General features: G+C 32.2%; 2 protein-coding genes across 2 annotated transcripts; both read right to left on the bottom strand.

The window, feature by feature from the left end:
• Positions 1-816: 816 nt before the first annotated feature.
• On the bottom strand, positions 817-1,754 carry LOC126726671 (uncharacterized). The gene has a single exon (XM_050432000.1). The coding sequence runs from the start codon at positions 1,531-1,533 to the stop codon at positions 955-957; it is 579 nt and encodes a 192-aa protein (XP_050287957.1). The 5' UTR covers positions 1,534-1,754; the 3' UTR covers positions 817-954.
• A 5,128-nt stretch (positions 1,755-6,882) lies between these two features.
• Positions 6,883-10,438, bottom strand: LOC126726672 (probable receptor-like protein kinase At1g30570). The gene has a single exon (XM_050432001.1). It carries the CDS (start codon positions 9,818-9,820, stop codon positions 7,274-7,276), a length of 2,547 nt encoding a protein of 848 aa, XP_050287958.1. The 5' UTR covers positions 9,821-10,438; the 3' UTR covers positions 6,883-7,273.
• Between the last annotated feature and the right edge of the window lie 6,971 nt (positions 10,439-17,409).

Consider the following 17,409-nt stretch of genomic DNA (forward strand, 5'->3'; position numbering starts at 1 on the left):
CCGACAATATCTAACTGTTCGGCGTTAGCTGGAACATTTCTATGTGGTAGATAAGAGTCTGACCGAATGTTAAGGACGGTAGATACATACAACACTAGCACCATTATATATCTGGTAAAATTATAAAAAAGGTACACTCATCTTTTACTTTTGACCAAATGACAAAACACTCTCATCAAGTCCTACCAACTAAGTTTTGAATTTCATGGATCTCCCATGATTTCGACTAGATCTTACTATTATTAGATGCTTTCAATAATTTTATTTTCTTACTCAAAGGGTAGTAGAACACGACCCTTGAGCTTAAATTTTACAAGTTTGTTTCTCATTATAAAGTTCTTCTCCACCTAGAAAAATTCAAGGTCACCAAAAAAATTTACAAACCATGACAAAAATACAGGATAATGAAGTGACACCCATGTTTCGTCATCATTGTTGAAAAATCAATTTACCTTTACTAGTAATTTAAGTAGACAATTAAACTGTGGGTTCGATTAGTTCAACAAGTAAATTCTTTTGTTATAGAATAAGATATTTAAAATCAAATCTCGATTACATAGAAAAGAAACCAATTAACATCTTGATTTAATAATAATGAGTAATTATTCTAATGCATATATTATAAATTCAAATTATAAAAAAAGAAAAAGAAAAATAAAAAGAAAAGAGCTCATTTGGACTCAATTAGGTATTCTAAACAAAAACAACTTATGACAATGTCATTTTATCCAAAAACCAGTGTCCTGATCTCAACAAATTGATGTCCAAGTCCAACAAACTAAGCAAACTAAAATATGAACATTCCTTAAGCATAAGTACCAAAAAGATATATATGTAGCTTATTATTATAGTATTATATTCTTTTTTTCACTTTACAGAACGTGGCACATAGAATTAGCACACTACCAAAACAGTAAACATTAAAAAAAATTGAAAGTAAAAAGAAAGCAGAATTTAATAAGAATCACGGACTACTATTTGTAGTTTATTACCACTATCATTATCATGACAAGATAATGCTGCTGACGATGGCAGTGCTAGTGTTGGCGGTGGTGGTTGTTGTTGTGGCAGTGGCGACGGCGATCTTTGTTTTCGAAACTTGAAGATATAAAGCAAAGCAGAAATCACTAACAAAACGACACCGGTTAAACCACAAGCTACACTGCCCACCAACAACACGTCCCTCACGTGGTCTTTACTCTTACCGCGACCAGCGTTGTTGCCCCACCACGACGTGTCGTCGTCGTCGCCGGCGGCGGAGGAGGAGGAGGAATTGGAATTCAGGGCTTTGGGCATTGCCACGTCGGACGAGGTAGAAGAAGAGTTGCCGAAAAACGACATCATCTCCGGCGGCGGTGACTTCTCTGAGTCTGATGAGCTGGGAGTGTTGGTCTGGAACTCCAGGCCGTGATCCGACGGTCGCAATTCGTGGGATTCTGAATGGTCAGCGTTCATCATGGTCAAGGTCATCAAGATCAACGGCCCGTAGATAGCGATCATCACCGTAGACACTCCTCCTCTAAAACACATCATGTTTTTTTTTTTTTTTTTTTTTTTTTCAGCTTAGCTTTCTGCTCTCCACTCCAGTCTCTAGAGAAAATTAAGGAATTGGAGAGTGATTATTTAGTTTAGTACTATATATATAAAAAGGTGAAACAAACGATGTCGTTTGAGAAGACTAAAAAAGGTTGTTAACTGCTGTTAGTTACTTACTAGAGAGAGAGAGAGAGAGTGAAATGTCTGTTTTGTCCGAATACGGAAATAGTGTGAGTTGTTGTCGGAGATTAGTAGTGTGTTCTTTTTAAAAAAAAGAAGGTCTACTACTGTTCAATCTATCGCCGCTTCGTTATTTGTCTTTTACTGCTAAAATCAACGTTGATTTTTTTGATGAATAAAATCAACATTGATAAAAAGACCCACGATATACTGTTTTCACATTTTTCTTTTTGGTCGGGTTGTTTTTTATTACACTTTTTTAGTTTTTACAACTACAACTTGCACTATAGACTGTCCTGTTTAATGGGTGGTGGGTTCACTCTTCACATGGAAGTTATGTATCGAATCGATGCCAAATTTGATTGCTGATTTGTAGGTATAGGACGTTTCTCTTTGTTAAATTAAAGCAAAAAAAAAAAAAAATGTCAAAGCTTAATTCACATTTTTCTTTTTCTTTTGGTCGGGGAATTTACACTTTATTTACATTTTTTTTTATCAAATAGGACTTATGGTGGATACATTGACATTTATTTTTTTTTGTCAATTTAAGGAGGGTGTTCTTAAATTTTGAAATTCAAAATTTCATGAATTTTATGAAACATTGAGAATCACTAAATCAACTCTTTGGATTATAATTACATACACATGTACATCTACTTTGATTTATTGAATCACATGTACAAAGTTAATTTATTAAATCATTAATTGATATACATGTACAAGGCATGGTGGCATGGAATAGTGTCACATGTGACATGTGAAAGATAATTGAATGTAATCACATTAACTGATACACATGTACACAACATGGTGGCATAGAACATATATATGCCATGTGTGAGAGAGAGTTGAATGTAATCAGCAACAAGGATTTAGCAAAATTGTCTTTGCTTTTAAAATCAATATACAAAAAAAAAATAAAAAAAAAAAAAAAAAAAAAAAAAAAAAGACAAAGAAGATAAGAGTTATTTTGTTTTTGCTTTAAAAAAAGAAAAGAAAAGAAAAAAGAAGATAAGAGTTATTTTGTTTTTGCTTTAAAAAAAAGAAAAGAAAAGAAAAGAAAAAAAGAAGATAAGAGTTATTTTGTTTTAGCTTTGAAAAGGAAAAAGAAAAATGATAGTACATAGAAGACAGTAGTTTTTTTTTTTTTTTTTTTTTTTTTTTTTTTAAAGAAAAATTCATAAGTAAATGTATGCATTGATTTTTAAAAGAGTAAATTGCAAACTACTATAAATCTGTTCTAAATTATGATAGAGAAATGAAGTAGATAAATAAATAAGTTCACATGGAAAGATTATAAAAATTTGTAAAATAACGCAAATACTAATAAATAAACAAACTGTATGAATTTATGGACATGTGACTCTAGAACATGTATGTGTCTTATGACACACACATGATTTTTAATTTTACTAAAATAAGATGAGATCCATTGGATCATAATTAATGAAATTTTTTCACATACATAAATAAAAAATTACTTAATAAGATAAAACTATTTTTTAAAATTATGAATTAACAATGTGCATTATGAAAATTCATTTAAAAAAAACAGTTACCAATTTAAATTAAGTGTTAATATCTTTCAATTGCAACTATTCATTGTCTATAAATTAAGAGCTTGAAATAGAAGCAATTCAAATTTCATTTTCATTCACCATTTTACTAAAATACACAGTTTTATATGAAAACTCTAAGAAAAAACTTCATAATGGATGTCTGTAATTTTATTACACTTTGGAGATAAATTTCTTGTAACTTGAAAACAAACTCTTTTGAATGAGAACAAGTATTGCTTTTAAGGATAATATTTCTATGGTAATTATTATGGGTCAGGCTAACGAGTGCCCTTAGGGCACTCTTTAATAATCCATTTTAGGAAAGTTTTGATACCACTTTTATAGGAAATGAAAAAACTATCAAAATATTAATTACTTTTTTTTCATTTCCCATAAAAACTTTCTTTAAATAGATTATTAACAAGTGCCCTAAGGGCACTCGTTAGCATTTCCCATTATAGGATACTCCTCTTTCTCACATAATTGTGGGTCCCGTTAATTAAATTCATAATGAGACCTATAATTTACGTGAGAGGGGAGAGTACGCATTTATAGTACTCCAGAGTATTTAATAATTTTCCATATTTCTGACACTTCTGGAAGTCCCATTAATTTTCTTCTTCCGATTTCCTGCACAATTTTCTTCAACACGTAGGAGTACAGTTTTATCATAAATTCATAACTGGGATAGCACGGTGGTTAAAGGAACATTGTGCTCATACTGAGGTTGTGGGGTTCCAATTTAATGAAGTGTTAATATCTCTCAATTGCAACTATTCATTGTCTATAAATTAAGAGCTTGAAATAGAAGCAGTTCAAATTTCATTTTCACTCACCATTTCACTAAAATACACAATTTTATATGAAAACTCTAAGAAAAAACTTCATAATAGTTGTCTGTAATTTTATTACACTTTGGAGATAAATTTCTTGTAACTCGAAAACAAACTCTTTCGAATGAGGACAAGTATTGCTTTTAAGGATAATATTTCTATGGTAATTACAGAATACTCCTCTCTCTCACATAATTGTGGGTTTTGCTAATTAAATTTATAGTGAGACCTACAATTTATGTGAGAAGTGAGGGTATGCATTTATAGTACTTTAGAGTATTTAATAATTTTCTATATTTCTGACACTTCTGGAAGTCCCATTAATTTTCTTCTTCCGATTTCCTGCACAATTTTCTTCAACACGTAGGAGTACAGTTTTATCATAAATTCATAACTGGAATAGCACAGTGGTTAAAGGAACAATGTGCTCATACTGAGGTTGTGGGGTTCCAAGACAAAACAAGGTGATAAAAAAGTAAAACTAAACATATAGCTTAGAGGTTCCGCAATGCTTGTAGGTTCAAACTTCAAATCCTATTTAGAGAGATTTTTTAGTTATCACTTTTTCTAACCTACCACCATATTCTCCTTAAGTTTCTAAATTAGCATAATTGTGGGACATAAAAAAGTAAGAAGTTGATTGTGGTTTTTATTCCCCACTCTCATTTAGAAGAAGAAAGATCATCCAAAAAGAATGAATGGGAAGAATAAAGTAGTCTCTTTATTTGCCACAAGATTTCGTGTAAAAAGATGAATAAGTATATTTATTTAGTTCCGCAGTTCCCGTATTTTTTTACTATTTAATATATAAAATCTATATTGTTTATTTTATTGATTAAAATTCTATTGCATGTATATATTATTATTATATGTATTAAGTTACATTTGTTTAGATATAGAAGTAAATAGGGTGAGCCCTAGGGTTAGGCCACTTAGGCCATGACCTACAATTCATACTAGAGAATGGCTCCCAAGTGTAGACAGTCTCATAAAACATTTCTTTCATAACATGTGTGAATTTCATACATGTGGGTCTTACATGTGAGAGAGAGGCCTTATGACTTATGATATACATTATCCAAATGCCACATGTTGTGAGAAACAGGTCTCACGAGACCATCTCAAGAAATACTTTCTCCAAATGTGGGGGCAACATGTCTTTTTTTTTTAAATTTATTTATAAAAGAAATTGAGCTCACTTTTTCCTCCATTTTGAAAATGCATTTTTTTTAAAGTTATTTTAAAGATATTACAAATTTTACTACATATATTTTATAAATTGATGTGTAACTAATTATAATAAATAATTCAAATATTCTTTTATTACCATGTTGAAGTTCCACCAATCTCATATATTACCACACAATTTATAAGTTTTTTCTATTATAATTTGTACTAGCTTTAGCATTTTTCCAAAAAAAAAAAAAAAAAAATCCAACCCAATTTACCATTAAGTGAATTAATCATATTATTATTATTAATAGTTGGGGAGAGTGAATTTGAAGTTTGAACTTGAAATGTCTAATGTAAAGAAGTATTGGTTAGTTATTTTAAAAAGACTATATTGAGCTAACCTTGGTAGAAGATACAACTAAATAGACTATGAAGATAATAAGGGACAAAGCCTTTGAAAATCATGCTACGAATTCCACTTGAGCTAGGAGTTTATAAAGCATTTTCGAGAAAATTATCATAGCAGTGAGAATGCCTTTTCCATATGTACTTATTAGTTATTATTACAACTTTTCGTTTTTGTTTTCTAAAGTATCAATAGCGGGCCTAGAATTCAAAATATGGGCTCTGGACTCACGCTAAGAGCTAAGGCTACCTAGTTTTCGTTTTTGTTTTTTGTTTTTTGGGTGAATGGACCCAAAGGTGAATGGACCAAAAGGGTCCATTCGAGGGTATTTTTATAAAGGCCTCATTTTGGTGTTTCAATGGATATTATACTTGTCAGAAATGTTGGGTTGAGCTAAACCCAATGGGTATACCCATAAGGAAGAGCCAATTAGCAAGAGTTGTGACTCTTGGTGGGTAAGTGTGATTCTTGATGACAGGTTACAACCTTTGGCAAAGGTTGCCACCATTACAAGGGTTGTCTTATGAAGGGTGAATGTATCCATAAACAAGACACTACATGTTGTTAGATAATCAATTTAGAGTGGTGTTGTAAAGAACTAAAGATCAATACACAATAAAATAGCTCTTTTTGATCATTTTGTTTAATTATTTTTTAATTTTTAAGGTCCATCAATTTTTGCTTGTACATATAAGTTATGGATATTGTGTGTTTTGTGTTCACTACAAAACAATTTCGAACACTTACAAATATCTTTTTCGTAATATTGATTAAGGAAAGGTATAGGTAAAAAATAATATTTTTTTCCCCCTATATATTTCATTGCTTCCACTTTCCAACAATACCGTAGTTTGCAATCAATGAGCTCTGGCTCAATTAACCTCTTCCCTTATAAGCACTGGGTGGAGGGTGAGGTCGTGAGTTCAAAACCTACTAGGTGCTTGTGGAACTTACCAATCCAAAACAATACCAATGTTTGCAGGTTTTGGAGGGGATTGGTGCCACATGAGAGCTGCCATTTCGGCTAAAAATTTGCCATGAGAAATCCAGTCAATACATTAATGGTTTAACCCAACAGAGTTCTCGACAGTTGGAGCTGTGAAGTGTGAAGTAGTCCTAAAATGAAAAATTGATAAAACATAACCTGAGCTAAACAATGAAACCAACCAACTCACCAACAAAGATTATCAAAAAGAAAGAACCTTATTAAAGCAATTGCTCTCAAAAGACACAAAAATAATTACGAATATTAGCGAGCCTTTTCAGAAGCAAGGGCTTAAAATATGACTAAAAACTCAATTGAACATAGCAACATATATGACAAAGAATATTGTTTAAAACACTATGATGATCTCCTCATGATTTACTCCTTCACTAGTAGGCTAATATGAACGGTACAACAGAAAAAAAATAAAAAATAAAAAATCAAGTCCATATTGAAATTAATGAAACAAATATGAAAGAATTTATAATGCAATAGAATTGAATGCAATATCTTTTCCTCACTGGTCATGTAGGCAAGTTTACTGTGAGAGCTCATCAGCTCCATTCACGGTATCTGATTGAATAATTACCCGGGTGTCAAGTTATTCTTGGCATACCATTTTGCCACCTGAATTGGTCTCTTCATCTAAGCTGTGAGGTTCTTGCTTCTTTTCTACTGCTGCTTCTTCTAAAACCCCCAAAGCTGGACTACTTGAAAAGCAATTTTCTGCATTATTGGTGCACATCCAAGCTTCCTGGAGTTGCAAGACATACTCCAAGTACCACAAAACTTCCCCCATTGTAGGCCGGTTCTTCCCCTCATCAGCAAGACATTTTTCTGCTATCTCTCCAAACTTCTTCAAGGACTCTGGAGAATAATTTCCTTTTAGACGAGAGTCAATTATAGTTTCTAGTGATCTCTGCCGTTGCCATCCCATTGCCCACTCTGCAAGATTGATCTGATCTTTAGGCAAGCTTGGATTTATAACAGCTCGAGCACAAACAACTTCAAACAACACTACTCCAAAAGAGTAAACATCAGATTTCTCAGTCAAATGCTGTCGTCTGTAGTACTCAGGGTCTAGATATCCGAAGCTTCCTTTTACTGCAGTACTAACATGGGTGTGATCCAAAGCAGGACCAGTTTTTGACAGCCCAAAGTCAGACATTTTTGCTACAAACTTTTCATCTAATAGTATGTTAGTCGTCTTAACATCCCTGTGGATTATTCCCCGGTCTGCTCCTGTATGAAGGTAATAAAGTCCTCGTGCAGCACCGATACATGCTTCTAATCGCTGCTTCCAAGTCAATGGTGAGAGATCACTTCCAAAGAGGTGACTTCTAAGAGTCCCATTTGCCATATACTCGTAAACCAAAATCATCTCATTTTGTTCATCACAGAACCCAATCATGGACACCAAATGCCTGTGTCTGAGCTTTGAAAGCATCTCAATCTCTGTTTCAAATTCAGCCAGACCTTGCTCAGATTGTGGGTTTGACCGCTTTATTGCAACAAGGGTGCCATCTTCAATCTCTCCTTTGTACACCTTGCCAAAACCTCCTACTCCAATCACTAAACTGTCATCAAAATTGTTTGTAGCTGCACAAATCTCTGGCAGTGTAAACTGTTTGCCAACCCTAGTAGAGGCCACAGATCCATATGGATATTGGCTTCCAGTTGCTCTCTTGCCATTGGCTGAGTTATTTAAAATAGACCCATTAAGGAATAATGGCCTCCAACCAGGAGAGTTGTTTTTGGTATCACTCAATTTTTCTCTTTGGCGTCTGCAGAAACAATAGATGAAGCTGATTATAACTCCGAGCATAACAACAGAAGTTACACCGGCTCCTATACCCACCCAAAGAATTTTAGTTTTTGAATTGCCTACTGAATTCCCAGTAGAATCATAAGGCTCTACATAGGCAAGGCTCCCACCTTGGCTCAGCTTGAAAATCTCCAACGCGTTCAAGAGGGCATCAGTTCCTGCAGCACCAGCTGCTGTCTCAGGACCTAGTTGAATCCAAAGTGTCTTAGTTTTGGATGACACAGCATCAATGTAGTCCTGGTGATATGCTTTATTCATCCCTCCTGATCGCTCAAAAACATCAAAATTGTCTGCTGCAGTCTTGTTATTTATATAGATTCTGAAAATCCTTTGCTTTGGTACATTAAAAACCAGCTCACAGAAGTGTAATCGGATCAAATAATCAAAATCAGGATCAACCTCAAATTTCCACGACATGTTGAACCTTTTCTCTAGGACTCCAGTGTTGGACATTGTTCTTGCTGTTTCATAAACAAGAAGAGGAGCCACAGAGGAATCATTCGTGGAAGCATGGGTAATATTCGAACTGTTACTGATCTCTGAGCCAGCATTTGCTGTGATCATGTAGCTGAAATCCATTTCCCATGTTCTCCAAAGATTTGAATCTTGATTGGATTTAACTTCAGAACCTCCTACATTCAACCTATACATGGTCTGGATGCTCCTTCCACTCAAATTCACACTATTGTCACCCACTCTACTAATTGAATCTGCAAAAAGCTTATCTACAATGGGGACAATCTCAATGGCATTTATGAACCCTAATGATCCTTTTACTGGCAAGAACTCTACCACAAGCACATCCATATTGATGGGTAAAATGTACTCCTTAATCAAAAAGAATGAACTTGAATTGCTTCCTGAACTCTGCGAGTTTGAATTCTTATGTGATATCTCACTGGGAACATTGAATTTTGAGACCAATTTTAGACCATTTGCAACAACATCAAATGCAGACTCATTTACATTGTAATTCCCAAATGAGAATGGACAGAAATGGAGCCTAACGAAATAGTTCCCTTGAATTCCTTCAAAAGTGTAATTCAAACTATCTGTAAAAAACCGAGCAGTTCTGTAGAGAGGTCCAAAATTTGAACTATCGCTTAGCGCAGCAATGGATGCAGCAATGCTGGGAGAACTGAGGTTGAGATTGCCATCAGGGACCAAGTCACCAACCCATCTCCTACCATCCACATTAACACTAAAATTTGTACCACAATTTATCAGAAAAGACTTTGACTGAGCTTCTCCAGTTTTAACAAAAGCAGAGATTATCACCAAAGACATTAGAGCAAAGACTTCCCAACATTGGACCCTCTCCATTACCCTTCTTCCTAAAGAATTCTTTATATTATTTTCAAGCTAGAAGGGAAAGCCTGATGGAATACAACAATAACCCAATGTTCAAGAACACACAATCTAGACAAAAAAACATAAACACCCAGCTCTTAAATCACAGTTACTACTTCCATCTCCAAGATTTTTAACCATGATGATCAGTTCATTAAACTTCATAAGAAAACTCAATACAACAACATAGATATGTAGATATCTCAACAACTTGAATAACATGCACTAACTCAGGTTTCAGCAGAACCATGAATGAATGACAAATCATCTCAATCCAACACACCTAGGCTAGACATAATGCAGATCTGAACCAAGAAGAAGTACAAAACTTTGGAGCAAAAGGGAAAAACAAAAGGTAGCAATGGAATGTGTAACTAATGGAAAGAATACTAAAACTCACCAGTGAGATTCAAACCCAGAAAAAATGTGACTAGCAAATGAGTAAGCTTGTGAAATGTGGTTCCCCTTGATAAAGAAATAACAAGAAAAAGAGAAACATGAACATGGGTTGTTGTTAGAAAAACAGATTGGAAAAGTTAATTTCATCTCTGTTTTTGTCCTGTCCTGAATCTTTTCAAAAAGAGCCAACAATCTGACACAAGAAAATTTGTAGTTTTTATTATAATTTTTTATGAAACTGCTGAAACAGTTGGTATTCTTTATATGCATTATTATTATAATTATTTTGTTGTCTGTATATAACTTTAGACTTTTTTTTTTTTTTTTGGTTTCCCAACCGGTATCCGAACCCACTGGGCCGACTAATCCGGTTTCGGAGCGGGTCCTGGGGTTAAGGTTTTAAACTCCTCCCAACGGGTTTTTTATTGTATATATATGAGTGCCAGATATGGGTTTCCATATTTTGTGATGTGGGTCACATGCTCATGTCTTGAAGACGATCAACAGTGCAATTATTCTAATATTCTCGCAGCATTCCAAAACTACCCCTTGTTTTCCAATTATAAAAGCTGTCCTTCGTCTCTTCTTCTTGCCGTACCTAGAGTACACTTTATGGGGGTCCTTTGGGAACACTGTAAAACCATGGTAAAAAATTGATCTTACCATCATGGCATCATTATTATTATTTTTTATTTATTTAAAGAAAGGGAATATTTAAATTATCATATGGAAAGCATTCCCATTTGTATTATTCTTTTTAGACCAAATATTTTTACGGTATACCATATATTATACATACTAGCAGCAAATCCTCACGATGCATGGGAATGAATAATTATTTTATAATTATGATATAATGTATAATTTTTTTTTAAAATTTGTTGAAAATAAATTTTTTTCTCTAAAAATTAAACAATTTCTGAAATTATTTTTTATCTTTTTATCTCTACCAATGTATCATTCTGTTATTTTTTGTGTAGTTTTGGATTGATATTATTCTTTTATGAGTTGGTCCAGATTCTTTGAAATTATGTTATAGCGTGTTATGTTTTTCCAATTTTTTTCTCTATAACTAAACTTTTTAATTTTCAAATAAATTATTCAAATTATTCATTTTCTTAAAAAGGAGATTATCATGATAATCAAAACTTATGACAAAATTACCTTTTATTATTTCAAATGCATAGTTAATATTGTGTTTTGATATAAATTCAAATTCATACTTCCAAAATAGCTAAGTATTAACTTAAACAAAAATCAAACCAATGTTATAAGAGGGAGATAGATTAATTGTGTCGGGGAACTCAAAAATACAATATCAAAACGTATTAACTTAAAATAAAGTTATAAAAAAATGTTTTATCAACCCAAAGTAGAATTGCAAGAAATAATGAGAGAGAGAGAGAGAGAGAGAGAGAGAGAGAGAGAGAGAGATCATTTTTTCGAGAGAGAATGTGAGAGATAATAACAAATTTATAGAGAATTAGATGAGATGAAAAAGAGTAAAAAGTTATAGTAATAAACATCAAATTATCATAGTCATGCTATGTAATAGAAAAACACTATATTTGAATATGTTATCTTTATAATGCAATAGGACAACATTTATGAAATCAAATAAAAGAAAAAAAGATAACAACTTTAAAACACAAAATTAAATCACATCAACCCAAAGTAGAGTTTTAAAGAATACAAAAGTTAATCAACTTAAAATAGAGATGCAAGATATAAAAATAAAAATAAATAAATAAATAAAATTCACCAAAAAATGAAAAAAAAAATGAGAGAGAGAAGAGAGAGAACCTTTTTGTGTGGGAATTGGGAAAACTATGCATAGAATGTAAGAGAATTGAAAATTTATAATAAAATGGTAAGAACAAGAAGAGGAAAAAATAAAGGAGAATAAAGGGATAGAGGAAGAGTAACATTAAGGTAAATAGTAGTGGAGGGATGAAAATGTAAAATGGAGGTGAAAGGTTGGAAATAGTGTAACAATATTTTGGGGGATTAATAAGAAGAAAAATAGTTAAAAATATGAGAGAGAGAGAGAGAGAGAGAGAGAGAGAGTTGGAAATAGGTGGATGATGTGTCTATTGATGCAACTTAATAGGAGCGTGAGAATAATAAATGTTACGTTTCAGCTTTTAGATATATATAGATTAGTTGCCACCAAGACCATGATACCTTTATGAAAGCAACACACACAGACTACTTCAGAAGTTACGAGTTCCTTATGTTGACAGAGAAATGAAAAATTCAATGCCATGATCTAAGAAAAGGAAAAAGATAGAAAGATGTCAATTCTTGGTGCTCTTGTAAATTTGTCTTAGACAAGGATTTGGGAGTACGCATCTAACTTTTGGTTAGAATGGACATGGAAGTTATCGTTTGGTCTAGGTCCAAGAATTGCTATTTTGACTTGTATGCAAATGTCCAATTCAATCATACTCTATGATCGAAGTAAAGGTATGGGCTTATGAATGTGTTAAGTAGCAGAGCCCACATAATCTAGTTGATTAGCCTCCACTTATGCTACCTAGCCATTTTCTAACAAGGAGCCTCCCAATAAGACTTGCTTCCTTCCTAAGCATGCAACATTTGAATAAAACAAGAATAATGTTAGAGATACAAATTATTTTACAAATTTTTTTATAAACTACTGATGTAGTAAATGATTATTGGTAAATGAAAAAGTGATATTAATTGTGGGCTTAAATGAAAGTTAATAAGAGGTTGGCCACATCAACATTTTGTAAAAATGTTGTAAAATAGTTTGTGATTATAGTATTGCTCATAAAACAAATAAATTCAGATAAAGTCAATAATTCAAGAAAGTGGATTACCTAATTGTAGGAAACATAGCATAGTTCAAGCCAAATTAGAGGGAAACATACCATAGATCCACAACACATATGTACATATTTATTGAAAGAAGGACACGATATGCCAATTTTATTTATTTATTTTTTTTTGGGGAGTTAATTATGTAAATATAGATGAAAGTATACTTCCCTTCCTTGAGGTATGGAGAAATTACACTCCACCCTAAACCTGAAGAGAAAAAAATACCTCCCTCGCTTCAAGCTTGAAGAAAGTAACATTCCCCCAAATTGTTTATATTAGTAACGAAATATTTTTGATTTCTATAATATAAAAGTAGAGACCTCGTGCAGAAGAGTATGAGGTTTTGCCATGCGGCGCACTTTTTGGAAAGTGAATTGAAATACTCTTAAGCCACAAGATAAGAAAAAAAAAGGGACTTTTTGCTTCTTCGGTTTAATGTTTCAAGACTTTTCCTATTAAAGAAAAAAGATTCTTTGTAAGACTCTTTGTTTTCTTTGTTTCAATGTTTCAAGACAAACCTCTTGCACCTCTACTCTTTTATATATAGCCCACAATCCTTCATGAAATCTCATCTCAAATACATACCGACCATGAATGATGTCATTTATCTTCAACATTTGAATGACACTTACTTAGCTCCAACTTTGTCGTCTTATCTAATCTTAACTTGTATGTATTGGCTATAAACAAAGAAGAGGGCTTGCTTCTTTTATTGAGTGTTGAAGAATTATGGTTTTGATGTTGAGGTAAAATGTTGTGGATTCTGTAAAGGCTTTAATTGGTTTTGGATCTTTGGGCGTTTGGTGTGGGAAACTCATAAATGTATTTTGTTTTAGAACTATAGAAAAATAGAAAAAAACCTTCTAATTGATTATTGATGAGATTAGTTGTTGTTGTTGTTGTTGTTTTTTTTTTTTTTTTTTTTTTTTAATTAAATTATATATTTATATATATATATATATATTACATTTTAGAACTTATAATTTATAGGTTTCATTGTAGTTTTTTACTGCTATTTTGTACAATATCAATATGAGCCACAGTGATAAAAGTAAACATTAATGATGATTTTGTAGAGTGTTTTTCATTTTTCATTTTTTTTTAAAATGTGGAAGCATTGCTAAAAACAATTAATCTTGATAAATGGAAATGTTTTAACCATATTTTCTTTATTTTATCACATTCTCTATATGCCGGTACGTACAAATGATTTCCTTTTGTTGAGATTATAAAAATGAGTGTTTGAGATTGGGGCTCGGTATTTGGTTGTGAAGATGGAGTAGTTAAGGAAGTGTTTGGGAGGTTGCTTGAATTTATGAAAGTATTTTATGCATTAAATTTAAATTTATAAATTTCAAATTTCAAAATCATTTAATCAATTTAAGAAATAAATTCTACAAATAATATAATATTTTAGTCTCCTACAAATGTCGATAAATTTAACCGTTTCAATCTCAAAATTTTAGATTAGTAGAACAATTTCACTCAATATTCGAAAACCAATTCTATGAATTTATATATATATAAAATATGAATTAAGAAAATTGAGTTTGAAAGCGTTTAAAAATATTGTAGTAAAACATAACTATTATACAACAAAATGAGAATTATAAATAGGTCTTAAAAAACATAAAAAAGAATTCAATTGAATTTGCAAAGTTTCCATTGCACGAGAAATTATCTAGTTTCTCCACTAAAAGACTTGCAACAAATAATTTCTCCACAACCCATTGAAAAAAGGGGGAAAAAAGCAGCAAGAGTCATACTTAATATTTTAAAATACACTTTAATTAAATATTTAAAACAATGGATTTTAATTCTAAAATGGAAGGTAATTTTGTAAACCTCCCCTGGAACAAAATGCAGGTTAATACACAACATTTCTAAACATTGCATTTATAATTAAAGTGTATTTTGGTTAAATGGATGTCAAGGGGGGAAAATATTTTTTTTCTTTCAAGTTTGGGGTGAAGTGTCATTCCTCCAAACCTCTAGGGAGGGAAGTATATTTACCCCAAAGAAAAATAATTGGCTACCATTTTTTAAATTTGACATAAATATTATAACAAGTGTTGTTCAAATTATACTGCAAAGAATTTTACAAGCAGCATCAAAATATATAAGTAGCAGCTTTTAAAATACTAGAAATATACATAGATGGGATAAATTTAAAGAATTATTTAATTCTTTTATATGTTTAAAGAAACAAATTTAGATTTATGTTTATGTTTATGTTTATGTACAGGTTTATTTATTTTAAAATATTTTATTTTCAAATCATCTTTTCCTTATACACAATACTCTACAAATTTATTAAAGAACTTTATAAAATATTTCTTTGTTAGAAAAAATGAGTCAATTAAAAAATATATTGACTACCATTTTAAAATTGACGCATATATTACAACGGATGATATTCCACTCATATTCTCAAGAATTAAGTCTATTACAAGTAACATCCAACTATGAAAGTATCAACTTGCCAATAAGTATTTGTTGACCTAAATGAATTTAATAAACTTTTTTTTAACATAAACTTATATTAAAACATAAAATTTTATGGCCAAAATGCATAAACACCCCCTAAGATTTGATAGTAACAGTCTCAAAGAGTGTCTTTTCTAGTTCATTGATGGAGTTGAATTGGAATCTTCATTGCTTCTCTCCCTTGCATATCTCCAAACGCAAATGTTTTGCTTAAAGGCAAGTCCTATTGGAAGACTTAAACATAAACAAGCTAAAATTTTAATTAAGATTTTAGTTGTCCTGGAGAATCCCATAAGTTCTTCTACAATGGTCATGAGGGTTGTACTTAGAACAATTTTGGATATGAATGTTAGGATGAATGTTAGGACTTAGATGATTTTAGGAATTTTAGTAGGTTGCTTTGAGGGAACCTAGGCCTCCATAGCAAAAGTGAGAGAGGGAGAGAGAGAGAGAGAGGGATAGAGAAAGCTAGTGAAACATAATCAACAATCTAGTTCAATTGCCAATACAATCTGTGAGATGTCTATATACATCTGTAACCAACCTCACCCTAATTAACTGCCCTGCTCTAACTAACTAACTGCTTTATTATTGTTACAATAGAGTGTAGTGTATTCAATGAGTACATTACTTGTTGTTATACTAACATGCCTTGTACACTAACTATTATAGATGTCTAACATTACTTCCCCCATTTAGAGCACCTTGCCCACAAGGCGAGGAGATGTATTTTGAAACTGATGTAGAGACTCCCAAGTGGCATCCTCAGGAGGGTAGTTCAGCCATTGTACCAAAACTTTAGTAATCACTCTAGATCTTAGTGACTTGGTTCGAGATTGCAATACAACAATAGGCTCACTAGACACCTGACCATCCTCATCCATTGGAGGTAAAGTGGGCATAGAGTGCTTATTTGGCCCAAGCTTCATCTTTAAACAAGAAACATGGGGTGCAATCTAGACTCAAGAGGCAGAGCCAATTAATAAGACACAGCTCCTACCTTCTGCAGAATCTGAAAAGGCCCAAAGAACCTTGGGGACAACTTCCACTTCCCTTTATAAGCCAAAGTCTTCTGTCTATAGGGTTGCAGCCTCAAATAGACCCAATCACCCATCTTAAAGGACATGTCTTGTTTGTTTTTGTCTGCTTGGAACTTCATCCTTTCCTGTGCAGTAGCCAAATGTGACCTTAGAGTAGTCAAAATTGCCTCCCTTTGACACAAAAGAAAATCCCTTTGGGCATGCACTAAGGGTGTAAGTTGAGCATTAAACACACTTGTATTGAGCAGGAAACTAACACCATTAAGAATTTCAGATTATTAAAAAATTTTGCATGCATCCTTTAACCCTTTACTGGTATAACGTGTTTGTCACGGCCACCCAAATCAAGTCTAGGTTTAATTTTTTTGGATCATCTTTAGGCTTAGGTTCATAATGAACATAATCAATTTTAATAAATTTCAAGATGGATAGAACTCTTTTCTTTTCTTTTTTCAACAAAAAAAACTTTGTAATGCTTACCTTAACTATTGATACCAGTGGCTTCTCATTACTCTTCTTTTGGGATTGAGTTCAGAAGTTATTAGTGAATAACACAAAGATAAACATGATTTAATGCTACAAATCACTTCCCTTGTCAGTTATCAATCAACAATAATTTTACTCTTATGCAATATGTTTAGAATACAAGTATGTTTAGAATACAAGTATGCAATGCAATGCCATATATTCATAACAGTGATTTAGCAAACAACTTTTAACATAAACTTGGTTTTATTCATAACAATGATCATTAAAAATATGTTTAGAATACAAGTATGCAATGCCATATAT

This window comes from Quercus robur, chromosome 5, assembly GCF_932294415.1.
Source record: "Quercus robur chromosome 5, dhQueRobu3.1, whole genome shotgun sequence".
Taxonomy (NCBI): domain Eukaryota; kingdom Viridiplantae; phylum Streptophyta; class Magnoliopsida; order Fagales; family Fagaceae; genus Quercus; species Quercus robur.